This window comes from Ranitomeya variabilis, chromosome 5, assembly GCF_051348905.1.
Source record: "Ranitomeya variabilis isolate aRanVar5 chromosome 5, aRanVar5.hap1, whole genome shotgun sequence".
In the NCBI taxonomy this organism is placed as follows: Eukaryota; Metazoa; Chordata; class Amphibia; order Anura; family Dendrobatidae; genus Ranitomeya; species Ranitomeya variabilis.
In genome coordinates, this window is record NC_135236.1 from 485,091,067 (window position 1) to 485,117,802 (window position 26,736).

The 26,736-nt window shown below is 42.2% G+C and overlaps 2 protein-coding genes across 2 annotated transcripts in view; one reads left to right on the top strand and one right to left on the bottom strand.

Moving 5' to 3' along the window:
- Positions 1-5,158, top strand: part of LTA4H (leukotriene A4 hydrolase) — a 66,220-nt gene extending 61,062 nt beyond the window's left edge. The window contains exons 18-19 of the mRNA XM_077265535.1: positions 2,911-3,015; positions 4,884-5,158. Coding sequence (XP_077121650.1) covers positions 2,911-3,015; positions 4,884-5,004 — 226 coding nt within the window. The 3' untranslated portion in view covers positions 5,005-5,158. The remainder of the gene's footprint in view (positions 1-2,910; positions 3,016-4,883) is intronic.
- Positions 5,159-6,871: 1,713 nt separating this feature from the next.
- Positions 6,872-26,736, bottom strand: part of C5H12orf75 (chromosome 5 C12orf75 homolog) — an 86,201-nt gene continuing 66,336 nt past the window's right edge. Inside the window, exons 3-5 of the mRNA XM_077265536.1 lie at positions 13,054-13,089; positions 12,495-12,568; positions 6,872-8,497 (exon numbers count right to left, since the gene is read on the bottom strand). Coding sequence (XP_077121651.1) covers positions 8,433-8,497; positions 12,495-12,568; positions 13,054-13,089 — 175 coding nt within the window. The 3' untranslated portion in view covers positions 6,872-8,432. The remainder of the gene's footprint in view (positions 8,498-12,494; positions 12,569-13,053; positions 13,090-26,736) is intronic.

Sequence of the window (26,736 nt, forward strand, 5' to 3'; positions counted from 1 at the left end):
TTCTGAACGACCACTTCCAGTTCACAGCCTTACCCTTCGGTCTTGCCACAGCGCCCAGGGTATTCACCAAGGTCATGGCGGCTGTCATGGCCATCCTTCACTCGCGAGGAGTCGTCGTGTTACCTTACTTAGACGATCTCCTCATAAAGGGTCCGTCTTTCCAAACCTGCGAGTCAAGCGTCCACATTACCCTGGATTCTCTCTCGCGCCTGGGCTGGCTGATCAACTTGGACAAGTCCTCTCCCGTTCCTGCCCGTCGGATCTCCTTTCTGGGAATGATCCTGGACACTTCAAGGGGGCTGGTTTTGCTTCCTCGGTCCAAGGCTCAAGCGCTTCAGCAGGGAGCCCGAACGCTCCGTCATCTTCGCCCGCGAACCATTCGGTTCGCCATGAAGATCCTGGGAAAGATGGTTGCAGCAATCGAAGCGGTTCCTTTCGCTCAACTCCATCTCCGCCCCTTACAACAGGCTCTGCTGGACAACTGGGACAGGAGTCTCCCATCTCTCGACCGTCCTTGCCCGCTGTCTCCGCGGGTCAGACAATCCCTCATATGGTGGACCCTGGGTCCATCTCTTCTCCAGGGGAAGTCCTTCCTCCCGATCCGCTGGTTAGTGGTAACTACCGACACCAGCCTCCTCGGCTGGGGGGCGGTGTTTCTTCATCACTCTGCCCAGGGCCGTTGGATAGGTCGGGAATCCAGTCTCCCCATCAACATCCTGGAGATTCGGGCTATCAGACTTGCCCTGAGTCACTTTCACACCCTGCTTGCGGGTCACCCTATACGTGTCCAATCGGACAACGTCACGGCGGTGGCTTACATCAACCACCAGGGGGGTACCCGCAGCAGGGCAGCGATGCAGGAAGTCTCTCACATCCTTCGTTGGGCCGAAATCAACCATTCCATCATCTCCGCGGTGCACATTCCGGGAGTCGAGAACTGGGCGGCGGACTTCCTGAGCCGCCAGGGCCTTGCCTCGGGGGAGTGGGAACTCCACCCAGAGGTCTTTCGACAGATCTGTCTTCGCTGGGGGACCCTGGACGTGGATCTGATGGCGTCCAGATTGAACGCCAAGGTTCACAACTTTGTTGCTCGTTCTCGGGATCCCCAGGCCATCGGAGTGGACGCGCTGATATTCCCGTGGCATCAGTTTCAGCTCCCATACGTGTTTCCTCCTCTTCCCTTACTGCCGAAGGTGATCCGAAGGATCAAGACGGAGGGAGTTCCGGTCATCCTGGTCGCTCCAGACTGGCCTCGTCGCGCGTGGTACGCGGAACTCGTCCAGCTCGTAGCCGACGTGCCCTTGCGGCTACCAGACCGCCCAGATCTACTTCGCCAGGGACCGATCTACCATCAGAGCTCAGGGGCCCTACGTTTAACGGCGTGGCTGTTGAAACCTGGATTCTAACTCGTGCCGGTTTCTCTCAGCAGGTCATTCCCACCATGTTAAGTGCTCGTAAGGCGTCTTCCGCCTCCATTTACCACCGCGTCTGGAAAACCTTCTTCTCATGGTGCAGGCTCCGAGGGCTTCCTCCGCTCGTTTTCTCTATCCCTTGCATCTTGAATTTCCTTCAGTCCGGTCTTGACTCCGGTTTGGCACTCAGTTCCCTCAAAGGCCAGGTCTCAGCGTTATCCGTGCTGTTTCAGCGCAGGATCGCCGCCAACCTCCAAGTCAAGACCTTCATCCAGGGAGTCTCCCATGTGGTTCCCCCTTATAGGATGCCGATAGAAACCTGGGATCTCAACTTGGTCCTGGGGGTTCTTCAGGAACCCCCGTTCGAACCCCTTCAAGACGTTTCGCTCTCTGTCCTCTCTTGGAAGGTTGCCTTCCTGGTAGCGGTGACGTCCATCAGAAGGGTTTCAGAGCTCGCCGCCTTGTCCTGCCGGGCACCGTTTCTAGCCTTTCATCAGGACAAAGTGGTCTTACGCCCTTCTCCGGCTTTTCTTCCGAAGGTGGTCTCGTCGTTTCATCTTAACGAGGACATCATCCTCCCTTCTTTTTGCCCGCAGCCCAAGCATAGGGTCGAGAAGGCTCTCCATACTCTAGACGTCGTACGGGCCCTCAGAAGGTACATCTCCAGAACGGCTCATTTCAGAAAATCGGATGCCCTTTTCGTGCTCCCTGAGGGTCACAGAAAGGGTTTGGCTGCGTCTAAATCCACGATAGCCAGATGGATTCGATCTGCTATCCAGGAATCCTATCGGGTCAGGGGCAGCCCTATCCCGGCGGGGATTAGAGCTCACTCCACTCGGTCGATGGGTGCTTCCTGGGCCATCCGGCACCAGGCAACAGCGGAGCAGGTTTGCAAGGCCGCAACGTGGTCCAGCCTGCATACCTTCACAAAGCATTACAATGTCCACATCCAATCCTCTGCGGACGCGGCCCTTGGCAGGCGTATTCTGCAAGCGGCTGTTGCGCATTTGTAGTCAGATGGTGCACGGAGTTATTTGGTTGTATTGTTTCCCTCCCAGGGACTGCTTTGGGACGTCCCATGGTCCTGTGTCCCCCAATGAGGCGAAGGAGAAATAGGGATTTTTGTGTGTACTCACCGTAAAATCCTTTTCTCCGAGCCACTCATTGGGGGACACAGCACCCACCCTGGTAGCCTTGCGGCTCGTTACATTTTTTGGTCTTTGACTGTTTGTTTGACATGTTATATTCTAATGTTTCTTCATATTTTATTGTTATTATCCTACTGCTTTTGCACTGAACTGGGTGTCTGGAAGCCAGTATGAGGGTGTATACTGCAGGGGAGGAGCTAACCTTTTTTTGTCTCAGCTTAGTGTCAGCCTCCTAGAGACAGCAGCATAACCCATGGTCCTGTGTCCCCCAATGAGTGGCTCGGAGAAAAGGATTTTACGGTGAGTACACACAAAAATCCCTATTTTTTTATTTTTGTTTGCACATGTAGATGGTTGCGACTTTGTATTCTTGCAAAGTGGGAAGACGTTATTCCTTTGGCTTTAAAAATGGCAACGGAGCAGGGTCGGATGAAATTTACTCGGCCATTATATCGGTAAGATATGAAGAGGATTTTGGAACCAAATAGAGCATCTAAGTGAATGTTAAGCTTCTACTTTTTGAATATATGCAGAATTATGTACTGATTGTCTGGTTTTGAATAGATTTCTGCTATGAAGGGCTCCAGGTCCCTTGCATAGATGTTGGATAACAGTCTTGCTGCCTGCAGTTACCACTAGGGGAGCTCACTGTAAAATATTACACAACAGTTTACAATAAGACTTCAAGCTCCCTCTAGTGGCGGCTAGAGGCAGACAATATTATAGTAATTACATCAGATTTTAAGTCTGTATCTGAAAAAAATGCATCTGATTTGTTTGTGTCTTCAATTACACTGCATTAAATAGTATCAAAATAAAGGTTGGTTACTTGTTAAAGTCACAGCGGCTCCAGCAGTCCCTGTAATTCTCGGTTTTCATTTCCTGCAGCTACGAAATGCTATACATCCACTTGACTGCTGCAGCCAATCATTCAGCACACGCTGCTGAGGCTAGTGCTTGGCGGCAGCATCACGTGGCTAGAAGTGACATCACTACTCCAGCAAAGTAGACAAAGCCTGTTGGGGACCCATGGAACACGGGTGGAAAAGGTTTTAATAGGCTATTTATTTTTTAATGCTTAGTGCAGTTTATTAATTTGTAAAATTCTTCAACAACTACCATGGTAAATTACTCGCGGCAGAATTTTGGATCTGCAAATGATTGATTTATAGAGGTTTAGCACCCCTTTTTATGTTAGCATCAGTTTTTATATTTACTTTGCTCTGATATTACAGTAAATTATTTACGCATCCGAGGACAATAAAGGAAAAAAAAATCACTTCCTTCATCAGACAGCTGTATGAGCTCTTAAGGGTCTGTGTACATGTTGCGGATTTGACTCTGCGGATTCGCAGCAGTTTTCCATGCGCGGAAACGCTGTGGTTTATTTTCCTCCCCATGTCAATTCTTTGTGCGGATTCCGCAGCGTTTTACACCTGTTCCATAATTGGAATCCAGAGATGTAAAAAGCGTGGTAAATCCGGAGGTAAAATGCAGGGTGTTTTACCTGCAGATTTTTCAGAATCTGCGCAGAAAAATGCGCACATGAATCCGCAACGTGTGCACATACCCTAAAGGGACTTTCAGCACAGAATGACTTTTCAAGCCAAGTACGGGTGCTCCATGGCGGGGCCAATCAGTTATATACACCTTCCCACCTGCTTGGTTTCCATCTATCTCCACCCTTCTCTGGCTCTATGAAGCCAGGGCTGTCAATCAAATAAGGGGGTTGGAGATTGTTTCTCTACGTTAGGTGGGAAGGTGCATATAACGGGTTGGCCCTGCCGTGATGCACCGAGTGGCGGGACTTAGTTTTAAGTCATTCTGTGCCGACAGTCCCTTTAAAAAAAAACACGCTGTTTCAGACTAGTGTGTAATCAGCCTTTATGATGTCCCTATGCAAAATGGGTAGTGTACGGACAGTGACTGACCAATGCAAGTCAGCGCGTTAACTAACAAGAACGTATTGACAGATTTGAACAATGATCTACGTTTAAATATTAATGACAGCATACACTTTGATCCATAGTTCACATCTGACTCTCCCATTATAAGTAAAGGGTGTGCCAAAAACAGATCACAAACCCTTTCCTATCCGTATGTCATGCGTCTTTCACGGATCTATTACAATCATTAGCATAGGAAACTGTATTTAACCTTTTAATAAATTCTTCATTTAAAAGTTTGAAGCTATATGGATAAAAAAAAAAACAACTGATGCAGATAATAATGAAGAAAGTCTCTTTTCTGGATGAAAAGTGGAGGATGTTTGCACACTTATCTGAGCCCAGCCTAACTGTTTTACTTTGTGTATATTCTTTAGGGACCTCTACAACTTTGACAAAGCCCGGGACCAAGCAGTCAGCACTTTCCTCAAGAACAGAGCCTTCATGCATCCAGTGACTGCAATGCTGGTAGCCAAAGACTTGCATGTGGATGGATAATGTAATTATCCCCTCAACATTGTTTTCAGAAGTTTCTACTTGAGCTAAATGATCTAGAAATTACTGCCTTAATCACGGGATTGCAACAAAATCCATAAAGTATTTGTATTCTCCATGCTACAATAAATCATGATGGTGAGCTTTTTCTGAATAATATTTGTCTGTACTTTTTATAGGTATATTTAAGGGTTTACCTGCGCATTATTAAAGTAGTTTAGAAAAAGTTAGCTGTATAATTTACAAGTTTCTGTTCGTGCCGGGTCTGGTAAAACACATAGTTAAAAAAGCCAACTATCAAGTGGCAGCTAGCCATAGGGCCTTTGTAAAGAGTAAGAACAGATACATAAAAAAGAAAAACGTTACAGTATTATATTTAATTGCCCCACTGAAGAAGCATCGTCGAAACACGCCTCCACCCCAATGAAGAAGCCTCGGTGAAACGCGCGTCGGGTGTGCATAGGTAACACATTATATATTATGTATATATCATGAGGTTTTGATTGTCTTACACTTTGCTTAGCTTGCTACCATCACTTTAGCAAAATCTGTATATTATACTGATTTTTCACATCAATATAGCTTGAAAGTCTCATTAAATTGAGTTCTATATTCACTTACCTGCACATATTTGTGACCGTTATATCATTCGTCCTGTAAATGACTTGTGCCTTCCACCATTATATATAGGGATACAGTTAGCAATTACATAATATGTCCTGGTGCATTAAGGGCATTATTGTCATGTATTTTAGATGACCGTTTGTACATATCCTAGATCTTTGGACTTTCCTTCATGATGTATTCACCTTTTTATATAACAGATTTTTCTTTCTTCCAGTCCGTTTATTATTTTATGTATTGAAATGCACTCATTCTTTGTAGTTATTCTATTAACATACAAATGCTTATAAGTTTTATTTTCTAACCTTCACTGCACAAAAAAAAGTGAAATCCAGTGACTATGGGCTATGTCAGGCCGTGGAAGATGTCTCACCTCTGGCTTCTCTGTGCCCAGTTCTGCATGACTAAATGGCTGCTATCTATATGAAACCTTTCCCCTGTACCTGGGGCTTTTTAAATCTGGTCTTAAAAATGCCAAAGTGTCAGAGTAAGGGTTCGTTCAGACCAGTGAGTAATTAGTTCTTGTATCAAAAGGACAGTACACAGACTAATGCGAGTGAGTGGAGGATTTCAGATGAAAGTTTTTACACCTGTATAAATAGAGAGAGAAAATGCCCTACTCTGATCTGTTTGGGTTTATTTTGGATCAGATTTGTTCAACGTCAATGGGTGTGCAAAAAATTATAGACGCCCTTTGTATGGATCAGTTCTATTACAGTTTTGTAAGATGGGGAAACTGTATTTGGCGAAACATCAGGTTTATATTAAAAAAGGAGCCAATTTTTTATAATAAGGCTAATTTTTATAATTTATAACACTTCTTAAAATGAAATTCTTTGTAATGAGGGAGGCAGCTGAATGAATAATTCTGCTGATGGGCATCCTTTTAATACATTTTTATCATGCATATAAGAAAGTCAGAGGAGAGAAATGCAAAGTAGTCTAGTATGGACTGTGCAAAATTGATGGCATAAGGGTTCGCTCACACTTGCATGTTACAGAATTGTAATGTAGCCATAAAAATCTGATGCCATACTGATGGTCCTTATGACATGTCTTTTTTTTTTTTTTTCTCGCATTGTACAGATTTGCAGCACTTTTTTTTTTTTTTTTTTCTTTTCCCCCTCATGTTCAATACAGCTTAGGAAAATAATCACTGATCTGCATGATCTCATTAAATAACATCCGATTTATACACTAATGTGAGCCAGCACTTAAGCTGGAAGCCAATTAGTCCATACAATTTCAGAAAAATCCTTTTATTAATTTAGAATGTATAAAATTTATTTAGTATTTTTTTTTCTACTTATATAAAAATCGACGAAAGAGCAGAAATGTGATCATATCAACCAACAATAAGATAGGCTTCCCCATCCTTCCCCACAGTCATTATCCAAGACCATAGTGTCAGAAGCCCATTTATTGCACCTAGTTTTCCCGTGACTGCTATAACTGCGCACATGTCCACCATAATCTCTTAGGCTATGTTCCCATGAAGAGTATTTGGTGAATGTTTGTTGCAGATTTTCTACACCTATTATGTTAACTAGGTTCATTGCATTTTCAAGTGCGTTTTTCTCTATTCATTTTTTACGCTGAAATTTAACACATTGGGGATCTGAAATGCGCACCCCAGGTCAATTTATGTTAAGGAAAGAAAAGCAATGCGGGCATGAGACTTCTAGAATTCCCATCCATGTTGGAACTGTGTACTCAGCGAAAACACGCAGCGTCAAACACGCATTGTGGGAATACAGCCTTCATATGATCACACTATTTGTTTTTTTGTATTTTTCAGTAGTTTTTGAAGCAGAAACTCTCCAAAACCACAAGGAGATCAAAAACCACAAATTTTGATTAGTGTAAGTTTCTCCTCCAACAACTCACTTTGTGATGCACTAGTAAGAAGTTCACACTAAAAACCAGAAAACCAATTTTGTATGTATGTAAATCTCTGCTTAATGGGGCATCCTCCTTCTTAAATGTCAAAGTTCCCTGAATAAAATAATGAAAACATTATTCTCTCCTCCCGCACAAGCCCCGTTCCAGCTATGCCAGCACCTATTGCAGAACATAGTCTCACGTGACATAATCAGTGATCAGCTGCTGGTCCTTAATATTACATCAGAGTGAATCCCGGCAACAGCATTTGGCAGGAGGGGAGTATAGGGTTTTCTTATTTTCCTCAAGGAATTTGGTCATTTTAGAGGGGGTTGTCCAAATAGTGGACAACCACTTTAATTAATTAAAAGTTTCGCAATTCCTATACAGGTATTTTGTAGGTAACATTCAGCGGCCTGAAGTCCGTTATATGGCTCACAGACTGAATATAATTGTGGCCACACCTAAGAGAAATATTAGGTCTGGTAGGTTACACTCAATGACAGCGAACAGATTTTATAATAAAGAATCAGAAATTTACTAAATATTAATTTAGAGTGAATATGTACATAGAACTGGATAGCCATTTAAGCTGAAAGGTATATTCCTATTAGTTACTGCAATGGATTTTTACAAGCCTTTATGTCAGAGGCAAATTGGTCTGTTAATCTAAATTATAATTTATTATTAACTAGTTTAAAAAAAAAAAAAAAACTTTTCAGTTGCGCAGTGATCTTGTTCCAGGCTCTCATTTGTGGTTTGATGACATTTAATCATCATAGTCTGTTTGCTTCAATCAGGAGCGGCAGCTGAGATGTGACCCACAGTGTCCTCTCCAGAATGCACAATCAATGAGACGTCGCATCAGAATCGTGGACTCGTGGTTACCCGTACTTGGTACTAAAAGTTCTTAGTCAAGTGTTATGCTAGCAGACATTCTCCGGCAGAGGAGATCCAGGCGTTGTGCTCCGTGCTTTCGACTGGCTGGCAGCTGTAACCATTTACAGATGTTAATTACATTTGGTCACCATACATACAAAATAAAATTAATTTATTGCTGCCACAACAGTTTTATGACAATGCTTAAGGTTTCAGTAGTCAGTGATTTATTTTATTTTTTTTATGAATACGGTTTTCAAAGGGATACATGGGATTAGGATTTCCTACTACATTAAAGGGAACTCACCCAGGGGCGGTCCCGCTCCGATGGGCGTCGCGGTCCGGGGCCTTCTATCAGACCCGGACCGCCCCTGGGTGAGTATAATATAACCTCTTTTTCTCATCTTTCAGGATACATCGGGGGCTTATCTACAGCATTATAGAATGCTGTAGATAAGCCCCTGATGCCGGTGGCCGCAGCTCATCTTCGATTTTTTGGGGTGACATGTTCCCTTTAATGTTAAGACCTCGAATGAGTGAAAATGGAGCGGTAACTAGTCTAAGTACACTGCTCAAGAAAATAAAGGGAACACAAATCCCACATCCTAGATATCACTGAATTAAATATTCCAGTTGTAAATCTTTATTCATTATATAGTGGAATGTTTTGAGAACAATAAAACCTAAAAATGATTAACGTAAATCACAACTAATATCCCACGGAGGTCTGGAGTTGGAACGATGCTCAAAATCAAAGTGGAAAATGAAGTTACAGGCTTATCCAACTTCAGTGGAAATGCCTCAAGATAAGGAAATGATGCTCAGCAGTGTGTGTGGCCTCCACATGCCTGTATGATCTCCCTACAATGCCTGGGCATGCTCCTGATGAGGCAGCGGATAGTTTCCTGAGGGATCTCCCAGACCTGGACTAAAGCATTCGCCAACTCCTGGACAGTCTGGTGCAACGTAACGTTGGTGGATGGTGCGAGACATGATGTCCCAGATGTGTTCAATCGGATTCAGGTCGGGGGAACGGGCGGGCCAGTCCATAGCTTCAATGCCTTCATCTTGCAGGAACTGCTGCCACACTCCAGCCACATGAGGTCTGGCATTGTCCTGCATTAGGAGGAACCCAGGCCAACCGCACCAGCATATGGTCTCACAAGGGGTCTGAGGATCTCATCTCGGTACCTAATGGCAGTCAGGCTACCTCTGGCGAGCACATGGAGGGCTGTGCGGCCCTCCAAAGAAATGCCACCCCACACCATTACTGACCCACTGCCAAACCAGTCATACTGAAGGATGTTGCAGGCAGCAGATCGCTCTCCACGGCGTCTCCAGACTTTGTCACGTGTGCTTAGTGTGAACCTACTTTCATCTTTGAAGAGCACAGAGCGCCAATGGCGAATTTGCTAATCCTGGTGTTCTGTGGCAAATGCCAAGTGTCCTGCATGGTGTTGGGCTGTGAGCACAACCCCCATCTGTGTACGTCGGGCACACAGACCATCCTCAAGGAGTTGGTTTCTAACCATTTGTGCAGACACATGCACATTTGTGGCCTGCTGGAGGTTATTTTGCAGGGCTCCTCCTGTTTCTCCTTGCACAAAGGTGAGGTAGCGGTCCTGCTGCTGGGTTGATGCCCTCCTACGGCACCCTCCATTTCTCCTGGTGTACTGGCTTGTCTGCTGGTAGCGCCTCCAGCCTCTGGACACTACGCTGACACACAGCAAACCTTTCCACAGCTCGCATTGATGTGCCATCCTGGATGAGCTGCACTGAGCCACTTGTGTGGGTTGTAGAGTCTGTTTCATGCTACCATGAGTGTGAAAACACAACCAACATTCAAAACATCAGCCAGAAAGCATTGGTATTGAGATGTGGTCTCCTCCTGCAGAACCACTCCTTTATTGAGTGTGTCTTGATAATTGCCAATAATTTCCATGTGTTGTCTATTCCATTTGCACAACAGCATGTGAAATTGATTGTCAAACAGTGTTGCTTCATAAGTGGACGGTTTGATTTCAATATGTTTGATTTACTTGGAGTTATATTCTGTTGCTTAAGTGTTCCCTTTATTTTTTTAAGCAGTGTATATTTCTGCAGGACTGGCTTGCCCTACCTCCTCCATATAGCTCTGTAATATTTCACTAAGGCTGGGATCACACTTGCGTGTGCAATGCGAGAAACTCACGCGAGTCTCTCACATCAATACCCGGCACTCGGGACCGGAGCGTGCGGCTGCATGTATTTCTATGCAGCTGAACGCTCCGGTTTCTCGCATTGCACATGCAAGTGTGACCCCGGCCTAAGGCTACGTTCCCACAATGAGCTTTTGGTGAGTTTTGATGTTGCAGATATTCTGCACCCATTAAGTAAAATAGGTTACTTGCATTTTTTCAAAAATACACAGCATAAAAAAATAATTAAAAACTCATTGTGGGAACGTATCCCTATGGTAAAATCTACCAAACTTGCTCACTAAGGCTACATTCCCACAATGAATTTTTAGTGAATTTTAGAGGTAGAAGACTACAAAGCTTAGAGGCGTAATGTGCTTTCAGGGTTTGATTAATTCTTTCAGGCCAGTGTAGATATATTCTGGGTAACAGTAATTCTGTTACACTCTCCTGAATTCCTCTGGCCAGTGGCAAACACACATTCCCATGATAAGCTTCTTACTGACTTTATTTACACAGAATCGCAGAATAATTGACTAGATTGCTGAGCTATTGGTGAAACTGGTCAAAAACGCAAATGTATAAAGTTGATATGTCACCATATTTCACATTACAAACTGCATACATTATTAAAAGTGAACTGTCACAGAGATTACCCCATCATGCAATCTAAGAGTTTTATCAGCCTCATAATTGTTTTTAATGCATATGGATGCAACCAATACAGCCACACTGATTTGTGCAGAGGGCGCAGGAGCTGAGATCTCTACACATGTGGTAAAGGCTAGCTGTGTTACATAGCAGGCATCTGTCTCTAACAGCAGCAGTCGTAGCTCCGCTCCAACTGCTGCTTTTAGCCATTTATATGCTGCTGTAAATCACCGACGGCAGCAAATTTATACCATGGCTGACATCTTGGTACTAATGTTCAACTCAGACTGAGCTTCATAGGAGATGGTAAGTGAGGCCACGTTCAGGGTTTGAGCTTTTGTTTTTTAAAAGACAGAATTATGTTTTTTTTAGACCAGCGCTTACAGATTGCATTATTTTATATTTTGATCGGACATAATTCCGGCTTTTTTTTTCTTGTTATGCTGCTTACAGATTGCATGAATTTATTTTAAATTTTGATAGATCGGACATTTCTGAACACGGGACAAATGATTTTTTTTAATGGGTCAAAAGAAGGCCAATTTGAACTTTTATTTTTATTTTTTTTAACTATTTTCACTAGTCCCCTTTGGATACTTGAAGCTGCGATCGTCGATCACGTATACTATACATAGCAGAGCAGAAATCATGATTTATGAACACCGGCCAAGAGCCGGCGTTCACAGAAGATTCAAAATGACAGGCACGGGGATCTGCTGCAGCACACAACAAAGACAGCCACACTCCATTTGATGTACATATACGTAAAAGGTAGTGAAGGAGTTGCTTCAGTAGATAATTATTTGATGACAACCTGAAAAGATAATCTTTACACTGGTTCAGATCATAATCTCTTGTCAAAGGTAGTGCTTGGTTTTGCTTTAGTTTCTTGTACTTGGTACATTTGGGGGTGTCCCCATTGTCTATTTAGCTTCCACAGAGGCAGGTGCAGAACAGTTAGGCCCAGGTCCTTCTCAAGCCCCTGTCTATTTTGGGCTGCTAGCACATAACGAGGTTGGGAACCATCCTGATTGGGTACACATTGTCACGGTGGGATGGCTTTTACACTTTTTTTAATTAAAAAAATGTCAACTAAGTACAACATCTAAAAAAAATAAATTAAACTACTATTTACTTACTGCAGGGTATCTATTCTTTGTTTTAATTCTAGGTTATAATCTGTCTGTTAATGGCCCACTGTGTGTTTGTGTGCCGGTGCCTACATAGTACACTTGAACATGGTATAAGTCAACTGAAAAAGAAAACATATTGCATAAATACCTTCTGCTCCTTTTGGATCTCTGTATGTAGTCGTTGTATCTGTTGGGAGACCAACATATACTCCTCCATAATTCCTTAAAGAAAATACATTAAAAACACTAACTCCATGTGATAAACTTAATATATTACATTGAAGGGGTTGTCCCACAAAGGAAGTTTACCAGTTATTCATAGGATAAGTGATAAATGTCTTTTTGCTGGAGCCATGATTGCAATACAGTGTGTCCCCAGCCCCCTGCTTCTCCTTACTCCATGACTGCTCAAGCTATTTCTGATACTGAAGTGATCTGCATTGTGCCATTCCAATTGATCCGGAATATGGTTGTGAAGGGAAGAGGATCAGGGGTCTTGTAACCCGTCTTCTAGTGACCAGAATATAGTCACCCCCTTTAAAACAATTTCTTATGCACATACAAGCCTCTGTGCTGAGTGTAGAATCAAAATGCTAACCAGGACTATAGAGGCTACCACTGCGCCAATAGTTAGACGCCCCTGTACTCCTAGAATGAATATTCATGACACATGCCATTTCAAATAAGTTAAACATTGGACCAAATACCTGTGTTTGTCGTCTTGAGATGTAACATTACCAGACCTGTAAATGAGAGGAGGATTTTAAAAGATTGCAGACATTCTATCATACAATCTTTGACTACAATGGGAAATCTAATCAAAATGTCTTAAGGCAGCGGCTGACTGTGGCAAAAGTTGTGTCCACCCGTTGGGCACCAATAGCTGCACGAATATGAAGCAAAGTCTTGTAGCAATTGGCCATTACAGTAGAGAGAACTGCACGCGACCAAACATTGTGTGGTCGTACTCTATTGTTCCATTTTTGGTCTAAGATTACTAACTTCACCCGTAATTCCTAAAATTAACAAGCTCTATTGAGGATTTAAACCGCTGAAGCATTATATAAAGAAAGTTGTGAAGATTTTTAGTCATGACGTATTTGTGTGACCTACACATGAATCTGAAAAGTGGCCGGAGATTTGGAGTTTTATAAAGCGTAGCTCATTTATCAAAGATTTCTGATGCTTTTTACTTCGTGTAAGAAAAGAAACTCAGATCTGATTGATTACAAACTCGTTTTAACAAGCTATTTATCTGGAAAAAAAATTCTATCTGTGGACCCCTTATAAACAGTGTGCATGGATGATTTTCTGTTATTAATCAGTTTTATTTAAAATATTTTGGGATAACAAAAAGAAATCACACACTTGCAGAATGCAGGACTAAAAGACATATACAAAAGAAACTGAATAGAAAATAGTGCTTAAAACGTATTACAAGGGCGGCAAACACATACTGCTGGGGCAAGCCTATTATTGGTACCATAAATGACAAAAAGACTCTTCAAAATGTCAGGTGAGAGAGGACTTGAATTAATAATACCTTATCAATCATTATACCATGTCAATGAGGCAAGACAACTCTGCATTTTAGGCCGGCGTCACACTACCGTAGAATACGGGCAAGTGCCATGAGAGAAAATATCGCATAGCACTCAGCCCAGTGTTAATCTATGGGGCAGCTCATATTACCATTTATTTTCTCGGGCTTATTCAGCGTGCGTGTAAAATCGCAGCATGCAGCAATTGTCACTGAGACTCGCCAATGCAAGCCTATGGGTGCAAGAAAAAATTAAAATCGCACAGCCACAGCACTCGGACTATGCGTGTGCTGTCTGATTTTTAGGCACCAGTGTCCTTTGAAAAGCCAGCAATTCATGTGCCGTGTACAGTAAAATCACAGAGTGACAGGTTAGAATAGAACATCTAAAATCGATATACAGTGGGGCAAAAAAGTATTTAGTCAGTCAGCAATAGTGCAAGTTCCACCACTTAAAAAGATGAGAGGCGTCTGTAATTTACATCATAGGTAGACCTCAACTATGGGAGACAAACTTAGAAAAAAAAATCCAGAAAATCACATTGTCTGTTTTTTTATCATTTTATTTGCATATTATGGTGGAAAATAAGTATTTGGTCAGAAACAAAATTTCATCTCAATACTTTGTAATATATCCTTTGTTGGCAATAACAGAGGTCAAACGTTTTCTGTAAGTCTTCACAAGGTTGCCACACACTGTTGTTGGTATGTTGGCCCATTCCTCCATGCAGATCTCCTCTAGAGCAGTCATGTTTTTGGCTTTTCGCTTGGCAACACGGACTTTCAACTCCCTCCAAAGGTTTTCTATAGGGTTGAGATCTGGAGACTGGCTAGGCCACTCCAGGACCTTGAAATGCTTCTTACGAAGCCACTCCTTCGTTGCCCTGGCGGTGTGCTTTGGATCATTGTCATGTTGAAAGACCCAGCCACGTTTCATCTTCAATGCCCTTGCTGATGGAAGGAGGTTTGCACTCAAAATCTCACGATACATGGCCCCATTCATTCTTTCATGTACCCGGATCAGTCGTCCTGGCCCCTTTGCAGAGAAACAGCCCCAAAGCATGATGTTTCCACCACCATGCTTTACAGTAGGTATGGTGTTTGATGGATGCAACTCAGTATTCTTTTTCCTCCAAACACGACAAGTTGTGTTTCTACCTAACAGCTCCAGTTTGGTTTCATCAGACCATAGGACATTCTCCCAAAACTCCTCTGGATCATCCAAATGCTCTCTAGCAAACTTCAGACGGGCCCGGACATGTACTGGCTTAGGCTAGTTTCACACTAGCGTTAACTGCAATACGTCGCAAATGCGTCGTTTTTGCGAAACGCCGCATCCAGCAAAAGTTTTTGCTGGATACGTTGTTTCGTCATAGAGTAACATTAGCGACGCATTTGCGACGCATTTGCGACGCATTTCCAAACGGTGAATGCGTTTGGCGGCGTTTGGGCGTATGGTAGCGGTCCGTCGGGAGAAAAAAACGTTACATGTAACGTTTTTTGCTCCCGACGGTCCGCTTTTTCCGACCGCGCATGCGCAGTCGGAACTCCGCCCCCACCTCCCCGCACTTCCCCGCACATCACAATGGGGCAGCGGATGCGTGGGAAATATGCATCCGCTGCCCCCGTTGTGCGGCGGAGACCACACTAGCGTCGGGAACGTCGGCCCGACGCGCAGCGACGGGTTGTTCCCGACGCTAGTGTGAAAGTAGCCTTAAGCAGTGGGACACGTCTGGCACTGCAGGATCTGAGTCCATGGTGGCGTAGTGTGTTACTTATGGTAGGCCTTGTTACATTGGTCCCAGCTCTCTGCAGTTCATTCACTAGGTCCCCCCGCATGGTTCTGGGATTTTTGCTCACCGTTCTTGTGATCATTCGGACCCCACGGGGTGGGATTTTGCATGGAGCCCCAGATCGAGGGAGATTATCAGTGGTCTTGAATGTCTTCCATTTTCTAATTATTGCTCCCACTGTTGATTTCTTCACTCCAAGCTGGTTGGCTATTGCAGATTCAGTCTTCCCTGCCTGGTGCAGGGCTACAATTTTGTTTCTGGTGTCCATTGACAGCTCTTTGGTCTTCACCATAGTGGAGTTTGGAGTCAGACTGTTTGAGGGTGTGCACAGGTGTCATTTTATACTGATAACAAGTTTAAACAGGTGCCATTACTACAGGTAATGAGTGGAGGAAAGAGGAGACTCTTAAAGAAGAAGTTACAGGTCTGTGAGAGCCAGAAATCTTGATTGTTTGTTTCTGACCAAATACTTATTTTCCACCATAATATGCAAATAAAATGATAAAAAAACAGACAATGTGATTTTCTGGATTTTTTTTTCTCAGTTTGTCTCCCATAGTTGAGGTCTACCTATGATGTAAATTACAGACGCCTCTCATCTTTTTAAGTGGTGGAACTTGCACTATTGCTGACTGACTAAATACTTTTTTGCCCCACTGTATGCACTTAGACTACATACAGTGGGTACGGAAAGTATTCAGACCCCTTTAAATTTTTCACTCTTTGGTTTCATTGCAGCCATTTGGTAAATTAAAGTTCTTTTTTTTCTCATTAATGTACACTCTGCACCCCATCCTGACTGAAAAAAGAAACATGTAGAAATTTTTGCAAATATATTAAAAGAAAAACAAATATCACCTGCTCATAAGTATTCAGACCCTTTTCTCAGTATTGAGTAGAAGCACCCTTTTGAGCTAGTACAGCCATGAGTCTTCTTGGGAATGATGCAACAAGTTTTTCACACTTGGATTTGGGGATCCTCTGCCATTCTTCCTTGCAGATCCTCTCCAGTTCCGTCAGGTTGGATAGTGAACATTGGTGGGCAGCCATTTTAAGGTCTCTCCAGAGATGCTCAATTGGGTTTAGGTCAGGGCTCTGGCTGGGCCAGTCAAGAATGGTCACAGAGTTGTTCTGAAGCCACTCCTTTGTTATTTTAGCTGTGTGCTTAGGGTCATTATCTTGTTGGAAGGTCCAGTGCATTCTGGAAGAGGTTTTCATCCAGGATATCTCTGTACTTGGCAGCATTCATGTTTCCTTCAATGACAACCAGTCGTCCTGTCCCTGCAGCTAAAAAACACCCCCATAGCATGATGCTGCCACCACCATGTTTCACTGTTGTGATTGTATCGGGCAGGTGATGAGCACTGCCTGGTTTTCTCCACACATGCCGCTTAGAATTTTCACCAAAAGGTCTATCTTCGTCTCATCAAACCAGATAATCTTATTTCTCATAGTCTTGGAGTCCTTCATGTGTTTTTTAGCAAACTCTATGCGGGCTTTCATATCTTGCACTGAGGAGAGGCTTCCGTCAGGCCACTCTGCCATAAAGGCCCAACTGGTGGAGGACTGCAGTGATAGTTGACTTTGTGGGACTTTCTCCCATCTCCCTACTGCATCTCTGAAGCTCAGCCACAGTGATCTTGGGTTCTTCTTTACCTCTCTCACCAAGGCTCTTCTCCCACGATTGCTCAGATTGGCTGGACGGGGTAGAAGAGATGGATTACATATAGTAAATAGAGTAGATAGATATATAGAGATCTGTGACAAATACAATTAGTACAATGTGTGTGCAAATTACTGTACATGTATTTATTTAATAAAAGATTATTTTTTGAAAACAAAAAATGGTGTGGGCTCCCCAAATTTAATAGCCAGTAAAGGCTAAGTGTACAGTTGTGAGCTGATATTAATAGCCTGGGAAACTCCAAGGGTATTTACCCCCTTCCCAGGCTATAAACATCTGCCCCTGCCGTCGGCTTTACCGCTGCTGGTTACAAAATTGTGCGGGAGCCCACATCATTTTTTTACGAAAATTAATCTTTCATTAATTAAATACATGAGGTAATTTGCACACACTGCACTAATTGTATTTGTCACTGACAACTATATATCTATTCTATATGTATTTACTGTATGTAATCCATCTCTTCTATCCTGTCGGCTCCTGCTGTGATTTTACTGTACATGGCAGATGAATTGTCGGCTTTTATTCTATTTGTGTGTGTGTGTGTTTTGACAAATATTTCCTTTGAAAACTATGTAAATGACAGAAAATTGCTCTATGTAAAAGCTCATGTTAAAATCGCATTGCAATTGGATAGCAATCGCACTGCGTTCGGATGTACAGTACAGACCAAAAGTTTGGACACACCTCATTTAAAGATTTTTCTGTATTTTCCGGACTATGAAAATTGTACATTCACACTGAAGGCATCAAAACTATGAATTAACACATGTGGAATTATATACTTAACACAAAAGTGTGAAACAACTGAAATTATGTCTTATATTCTAGGTTCTTCAAAGTAGCCAACTTTTGCTTTGATGACTGCTGTGCACACTCTTGGCATTCTCTTGATGAGCTTCAAGAGGTAGTCACCGGGAATGGTCTTCCAACAATCTTGAAGGAGTTCCCAGAGATGCTTAGCACTTGTTGACCCTTTTGCCTTCACTCTGCGGTCCAGCTCACCCCAAACCATCTCGATTGGGTTCAGGTCTGGTGACTGTGGAGGCCAGGTCACCTGGTGTAGCACCCCATCACTCTCCTTCTTGGTCAAATAGCCCTTACACAGCCTGGAGGTGTAACAAGAACAAGTTACACGGCACTCTATAAATTTGGGAGTAGAGGTGCTCAAGTAGGGTTTCCAGCCCCTTAAATCAAATGTATCAAAAAGCTTGGCACTCAATAATGCTTGTAGAAAATAAAGTCATTTATTTTACATCTGGACAAACAGATCAGCGGTAGCTCGTTTCTTGCTAAACGTTTTTGGTCCTTTGTGGACCTTCCTCAGAGCAAGTTTATCTGGAGCGTAGGATCTGGACTTATAATCAGATGTACAGTGGGGCAAAAAAGTATTTAGTCATTCAGCAATAGTGCAAGTCCCACCACTTAAAAAGATGAGAGGCGTCTGTAATTTACATCATAAGTAGACCTCAACTATGGGAGACAAACTGAGAAAAAAAAATCCAGAAAATCACATTGTCTGTTTTTTTATCATTTTATTTGCATATTATGGTGGTAAATAAGTATTTGGTCAGAAACAAAATTTAATCTCAATACTTTGTAATATATCCTTTGTTGGCAATGACAGAGGTCAAACGTTTTCTGTAAGTCTTCACAAGGTTGCCACACACTATTGTTGGTATGTTGGCCCATTCCTCCATGCAGATCTCCTCTAGAGCAGTGATGTTTTTGGCTTTTCGCTTGGCAACACGGACTTTCAACTCCCTCCAAAGGTTTTCTATAGGGTTGAGATCTGGAGACTGGTTAGGCCACTCCAGGACCTTGAAAAGCTTCTTACGAAGCCACTCCTTCGTTGCCCTGGCGGTGTGCTTTGGATCATTGTCATGTTGAAAGACCCAGCCACGTTTCATCTTCAATGCCCTTGCTGATGGAAGGAGGTTTGCACTCAAAATCTCACGATACATGGCCCCATTCATTCTTTCATGTACCCGGATCAGTCGTCCTGGCCCCTTTGCAGAGAAACAGCCCCAAAGCATGATGTTTCCACCACCATGCTTTACAGTAGGTATGGTGTTTGATGGATGCAACTCAGTATTCTTTTTCCTCCAAACACGACAAGTTGTGTTTCTACCAAACAGTTCCAGTTTGGTTTCATCAGACCATAGGACATTCTCCCAAAACTCCTCTGGATCATCCAAATGCTCTCTAGCAAACTTCAGACGGGCCCGGACATGTACTGGCTTAAGCAGTGGGACACGTCTGGCACTGCAGGATCTGAGTCCATGGTGGCGTAGTGTGTTACTTATGGTAGGCCTTGTTACATTGGTCCCAGCTCTCTGCAGTTCATTCACTAGGTCCCCCTGCGTGGTTCTGGGATTTTTGCTCACCGTTCTTGTGATCATTCTGACCCCACAGGGTGGGATTTTGCGTGGAGCCCCAGATGAAGGGAAATTATCAGTGGTCTTGAATGTCTTCCATTTTCTAATTATTGCTCCCACTGTTGATTTCTTCACTCCAAGCTGGTTGGCTATTGCAGATTCAGTCTTCCCAGCCTGGTGCAGGGCTACAATTTTGTTTCTGGTGTCCTTTGACAGCTCTTTGGTCTTCACCATAGTGGAGTTTGGAGTCAGACTGTTTGAGGGTGTGCACAGGTGTCTTTTTATACTGATAACAAGTTTAAACAGGTGCCATTACTACAGGTAATGAGTGGAGGAAAGAGGAGACTCTTAAAGAAGAAGTTACAGGTCTGTGAGAGCCAGAAATCTTGATTGTTTGTTTCTGACCAAATACTTATTTTTCACTATAATATGCAAATAAAATGATAAAAAAACAGACTGTGATTTTCTGGATTTTTTTTTCTCAGTTTGTCTCCCATAGTTGAGGTCTACCTATGATGTAAATTACAGACGCCTCTCATCTTTTTAAGTGGTGGAACTTGCACTATTGCTGAATGACTAAATACTTTTTTGCCCCACTGTATGAGTATATTGGCAATATACACTGTGTTCCAAATTATTATGCACAAAGAGTTTAGGAGTGATAAGGTTAGAATTTTTTTGTTTGTCATTTAAACTCATTGATGGTGATGTGTGTCAGGGCTCTTTATATCACTGAAAGCAATTGCAGATACCTGTGCAAATTAGTTTGGCAGGTGTGTCCAAATAAAGGCAAGACTACTTAAGAAGGCTGTTCCACATTATTAAGCAGCCTATATTTTTTGCCAAAATGGGAAAGAAAAAAGGATGTGTCGGCTGCTGAGAAGCAACAAATTGTTACATAGTTACATAGTTATTAAGGTTGAAGGAAGACTTTAAGTCCATCTAGTTCAACCCATAGCCTAGCATGCCCTAACATGTTGATCCAGGGGAAGGCAAAAAAACCCCATGTGGTAAGAGTAAGCTCCATCATGGGGAAAAAAATTCCTTCCCGACCCCACATACGGCAATCAGACTAGTTCCCTGGATCAACGCCTTATCAAGGAATCTAATATATATACCCTGTAATATTATACTTTTCCAGAAAGGTATCCAGTCCCCTCTTAAATTGAAGCAATGAGTCACTCATTACAACATCATACGGCAGAGAGTTCCATAGTCTCACTGCTCTTACAGTAAAGAATCCGCGTCTGTTATTATGCTTAAACCTTTTTTCCTCCAGACGTAGAGGATGCCCCCTTGTCCCTGTCAGCGGTCTATGATTAAAAAGATCAGCAGAAAGGTCTTTGTACTGTCCCCTCATATATTTATACATTAACATAAGATCACCCCTTAGTCTTCGTTTTTCCAAACTAAATAGCCCCAAGTGTAATAACCTATCTTGGTATTGCAGACCCCCCAGTCCTCTAATAACCTTGGTTGCTCTTCTCTGCACCCGCTCCAGTTCAGCTATGTCTTTCTTATACACCGGAGACCAGAACTGTGCACAGTATTCTAAGTGTGGTCGCACTAGTGACTTGTATAGAGGTAAAATTATGTTCTCCTCATGAGCATCTATGCCTCTTTTAATGCATCCCATTATTTTATTTGCCTTTGTAGCAGCTGCCTGACACTGGCCACTGAATATGAGTTTGTCATCCACCCATACACCCAGGTCTTTTTCATTGACGGTTTTGCCCAGAGTTTTAGAATTAAGCACATAGTTATACATCTTATTACTTCTACCCAAGTGCATGACCTTACATTTATCCCCATTAAAGCTCATTTGCCATTTATCAGCCCAAGCTTCTAGTTTACATAAATCAGCCTGTAATATAAAATTGTCCTCCCCTGTATTGATTACCCTGCAGAGTTTAGTGTCATCTGCAAATATTGAAATTCTACTCTGAATGCCCCCTACAAGGTCATTAATAAATATGTTAAAAAGAAGAGGGCCCAATACTGACCCCTGTGGTACCCCACTACTAACCGTGACCCAGTCCGAGTGTGCTCCATTAATAACCACCCTTTGTTTCCTATCCCTGAGCCAACTCTCAACCCACTTGCACATATTTTCCCCTATCCCCATTATTCTCATTTTATGTATCAACCTTTTGTGTGGCACTGTATCAAAAGCTTTTGAAAAGTCCATATACACTACATCTACTGGGTTCCCTTGGTCCAGACCGGAACTTACCTCTTCATAGAAGCTGATCAAATTAGTCTGACATGATCGGTCCCTAGTAAACCCGTGTTGATACTGGGTCATGAGGTTATTCCTCTTCAGATACTCCAGTATAGCATCCCTTAGAATGCCCTCCAGGATTTTACCCACAGTAGAGGTTAAACTTACTGGCCTATAATTTCCGAGTTCAGTTTTTGTCCCCTTTTTGAATATTGGCACCACATTTGCTATACGCCAGTCCTGTGGTACAGACCCTGTTATTATGGACTCTTTAAAGATTAAAAATAATGGTCTATCAATGACTGTACTTAATTCCTGCAGTACTCGGGGGTGTATCCCATCCGGGCCCGGAGATTTGTCAATTTTTGTGATTTTTAGACGCCGCCGTACTTCCTGCTGGGTTAAGCAGGTAACATTAAATTGGGGATTATTATCACTAGTCATATTGGCTGCCATGGGATTTTCTTTTGTAAATACTGATGAAAAAAAGTCATTTAGCATATTGGCTTTTTCCTCATCCTCATCCACCATTTCACCCAGACTATTTTTAAGGGGGCCAACACTATCATTTTTTAGTTTCTTACTATTTATGTAGTTAAAGAATATTTTGGGGTTATTTTTGCTCTCTCTAGCAATGAGTCTCTCTGTCTCAATCTTTGCTGCCTTGATTTGCTTTTTACATAATTTATTTAATTTTTTGTATTTATTTAATGCCTCCTCACTACCTACTTCCTTTAATTCTCTAAATGCTTTCTTTTTGTCACTTATTGCGCCCCTTACAGCTTTATTTAGCCATATTGGTTTCCTCCTATTTCTAGTATGTTTATTCCCATACGGTATATACTGTGCACAGGTCCTATCCAGGATGCTAATAAATGTCTCCCATTTTCTTTGTGTATTTTTATGCCTCAGGATATCGTCCCAGTTAATTGCACCAAGATCCTCTCTCATCCGTTGGAAATTTGCCCTCCTGAAGTTTAGTGTCCTTGTCACCCCTCTACTACACATCTTATTAAAGGAGACCTGAAAACTTATTATTTCGTGATCACTATTCCCCAAGTAACCCCCAACCCTTATATTTGATATGCGGTCTGGCCTGTTGGTTAATATTAGGTCTAGCAGTGCCCCCCTTCTTGTTGGGTAAATTGTGGAGTATTTAGGTCAAGGCATGACTACAATCAACATTGCCAAGACACTTCATCGTGATCATCACACAATCAAGAAGTATGTATCTGATTCCCAGCACACACGTGTGCGCGCTGATAAGGAAAAATTGAGGACTCTTTCCAACAGGCAATTGCGTAAGGTTAAAAGAGCAGCTGCAAAAATGCCTCGTCATACCAGCAGACAAGTTTTTGAAGCTACTGGTGCCTCCAACGTCCCCAGAACAACAAGATGCAGGGTCCTTCAGAGGTTTGCAGCTGTGCGTAAGCCATCCTGTCGACAAACTTTTTCCACTGCACACAAGCAGAAATGGCTCCAGTGGGCCAAACGATACATGAAGACTGACTTCCAAACTGTTTTGTTCACTGATGAGTGCCGTGCAACGCTCAATGGTCCAGATGGATGGAGTGGATGATGGCTGGTTGATGTACACCCCATGAAAACACGGCTAAGGCGCCAACAAGGAGGAGGTGGAGAAATGTTTTGGGCTGGAATCATGGGGAGAGAGATTGTCGGGCCCTTTATGATCCCTGAAGGGGTAAAGATGAACTCCATAATCTATGTGGAGTTTCTAAAACAACACTTCCTGCCATGGTTCAAGAGGAAGAACCGTGCTTTCCGCAGCAAGATCATTTTCATGAATGATAATGCACCGTTTCATGCTGCAAAAAACACATCTGCATCTCTGGCTGCTATGGGCATAAAATAGGACAAACTTATGGTGTGGCCACCATCTTCCCCTGACCTCAACCCCATTGAGAACCTCTGGAGCATCATCAAAAGGAGTGTCTATGATGGCGGGAAGCAGTTCACATCTAAGCAACAGCTCTGGGAGAGTATTCTGTCCACATGCAAAACAATTGAAGCAGAAACCATCCAAAAACTGACAAATTCAATGGACGAGAAAGTTCAGAAGCTTCTTTCGAACAAGGGGTCCTATGTGCAAATGTAACATCACCTAGAATAAAGTTTTCACTTGAAAACTGTTTGATTTCATTTTGTAATAAGCTGATAATGCTTATAACTTCACAATTGACCATTTTTTTGTTCAAAATAAAAAAAAAGGTTGAAAACTCTGCTGTGCATAATAATTTGGAACATGCATTTTGAGTGTTTATTTTTTTTAAAAAGATACTGTTTTCATAGGCAGTTTGTTCCAAAACATTGCAATTATACTAGAATAGTAGATGACTGGAAAATAACAATGACTGCAATTCAGATAGGTAATTTAGAGAAAATATGAGGAAATATTATTTGCATAATAATTTGGAACACAGTGTATGTGGAGGCTAATTTCAGAGGCAGTAATGGAGACCGTGACTGTTAGCAGGATAAGCTGCTTGGGCATGCGATGTGCTCACACTGTATGCGTTCTGTTGCCTGGAGCGCTGATGGCTTCTACAAGCATTATTGAGTGCCATGCTTTTTGATACAGCCTGGAGGTGTGTTTGGGGTCATTGTCCTGTTCAAAATAAATGATGGTCCAACTAAACGCAAACCAGATGGAATAACATGCCGCTTCAAGATGCTGTGGTAGCCATGCTGGTTCAATATGCCTTCAATTTTGAATAAATCCCCAACAGTGTCACCAGCAAATCACCCCCACACCATCACACCTCCTCCTCCATGCTTCACGGTGGGAACTAGGCATGTAGAGCAGTCATCAAAGCAAAAGGTGGCTACTTTGAAGAACCTAGAATATAAGACATAATTTCAGTTGTTTCACACTTTTTTGTTAAGTATATAATTCCACATGTGTTAATTCATAGTTTTGATGCCTTCAGTGTGAATCTACAATTTTCATAGTCATGAAAATACAGAAAAATCTTTAAATGAGAAGGTGTCTCCAAACTTCTGTACTGTAAATCGGATGCTAGCTGTGAAAAATTGGATAGTTCTCGCATGACACTCGTGCGACTCTCGGCTGGAAGAATCGGAACGATTTTTCATACGTTTAGTGTAACTCCGGCTTTAGAAAGAGAAAAGCGGGGGTCAGTAAATTGGTTAAAAGAGATGGTGAAAATGGAAGGAATAATTGAGAGAAAAGGAGGAAAATGGAAGGAGCACCACAACAATCACCTACCATGGAGAACAGAGTGTGGAAATCGGATTCCCTAGAGAATACCTCAATCTCCCTAGAACTCTCAGTCAATAGTTACGCTTTTCAATTTAGAACGTGTCCTGCTGCCACTATGCCAATGAAGGGGATGTATTGGGTGGGATAAACATTGCAGACAATATATTTTTTTCTGAAACCTAATAGTGCTTGGAAGTATTGATAGTAGGGCAACTTAAGGAGTATTTTGGGCTATATGGGGAAGCAGTGAATGGTAGCCAAATAATCTTGCCAATATGTGGAACTTGTCTTCTTGTGCCCAGCAAGAAGTCGACAATATGTGGGTATAGAAAGGCTTTCTGATATTCCTGAAAATAAATCTTCAAGGTTTTCCATTCCTGAGTGTTATCCACACTATCATACCCAGTACGCCAATTAAGAGTCTAAATTAAAGATATGGTATTGAGTAGGGAGAAACCAAGGGAATTAATGACGTTGGAGATTCTTGATAGAAACTCTGCTTTGAGCAGGAACTAAGGAATGATTTTAATGGAGGGATACATTGAAAAATTGTATTAACTTGTCTCTAGAAAGATTAGCTGAAAAGTGGAATTATGCAATACGGGAATGGGAGTATTCTGTGATCTGGATAACATGGATTTTCTTATGAAGGAGTCTTTTGTTCAAAGAGGAGGTTGGGGTGTGCTGCTGTCTATGAGTGGGAGAGAGCCATGGCAGATATTTTATGGGAATATCACTAGTCTTTTGTTAAAGAGATACCCATTACTTAGATTGGCAATTACATGAACAATCTAATGTTCTGATAAGAGATCTTGAATGACACAGTTTGAGATCAGAAAGTTCTCCTCCAACCTATCCTGGGCAAAATCCACCCCCCAAATAAAATTAATTATGGTAGAGCGCAATTTATTAAAAGGAGACTAAAGAAGGAGCTATAAGCCTGCTTGAAACATGTATATGAAAAAGATTATCAATAAAATAGAAAATGCTTTGGTGCTCAACTTGAAGAATAATGAAATCATTTTATTAAATCAACCCAAGTGAAAAGACAGAAAAAAACACATCCAACGTTTAGCCCAAACACCACATTTTTCAAGATATATCTGTAAAAATGTAATAAAAAAATGAACAAGTAAATAACATTCCGAGTTATAGTACCAAGACTATATGGTGGAGATACAATTAAACAGGGTCTTTTCACTTGAGTCGATTTAATAAAAATATTGCATTATTTTTTACAAGTTGAGTGCTGAAGGATTTTCTGCTTTGACGACCATGTTCTTTTTTTTGGAAAAGTGCATGTTTTTTTCCTACTAACTATAAAAAAAGGTTAAGATCCCTATTTTTAGAGAATTTATACTCCCAAACCATGAGAGCTGCAAACCATGAGATCAACAGGAATTTGCATTTGTACCCCTTAAGCGATTGCCACTGAACTGGCGAGTTTTGGGTAATGTGTTTTAGTACTGGCGTTAGAGAAACGCTAAGTCATTCTGACTTGGTGTAATTGACTTTGAACAAAAGATGTACCCT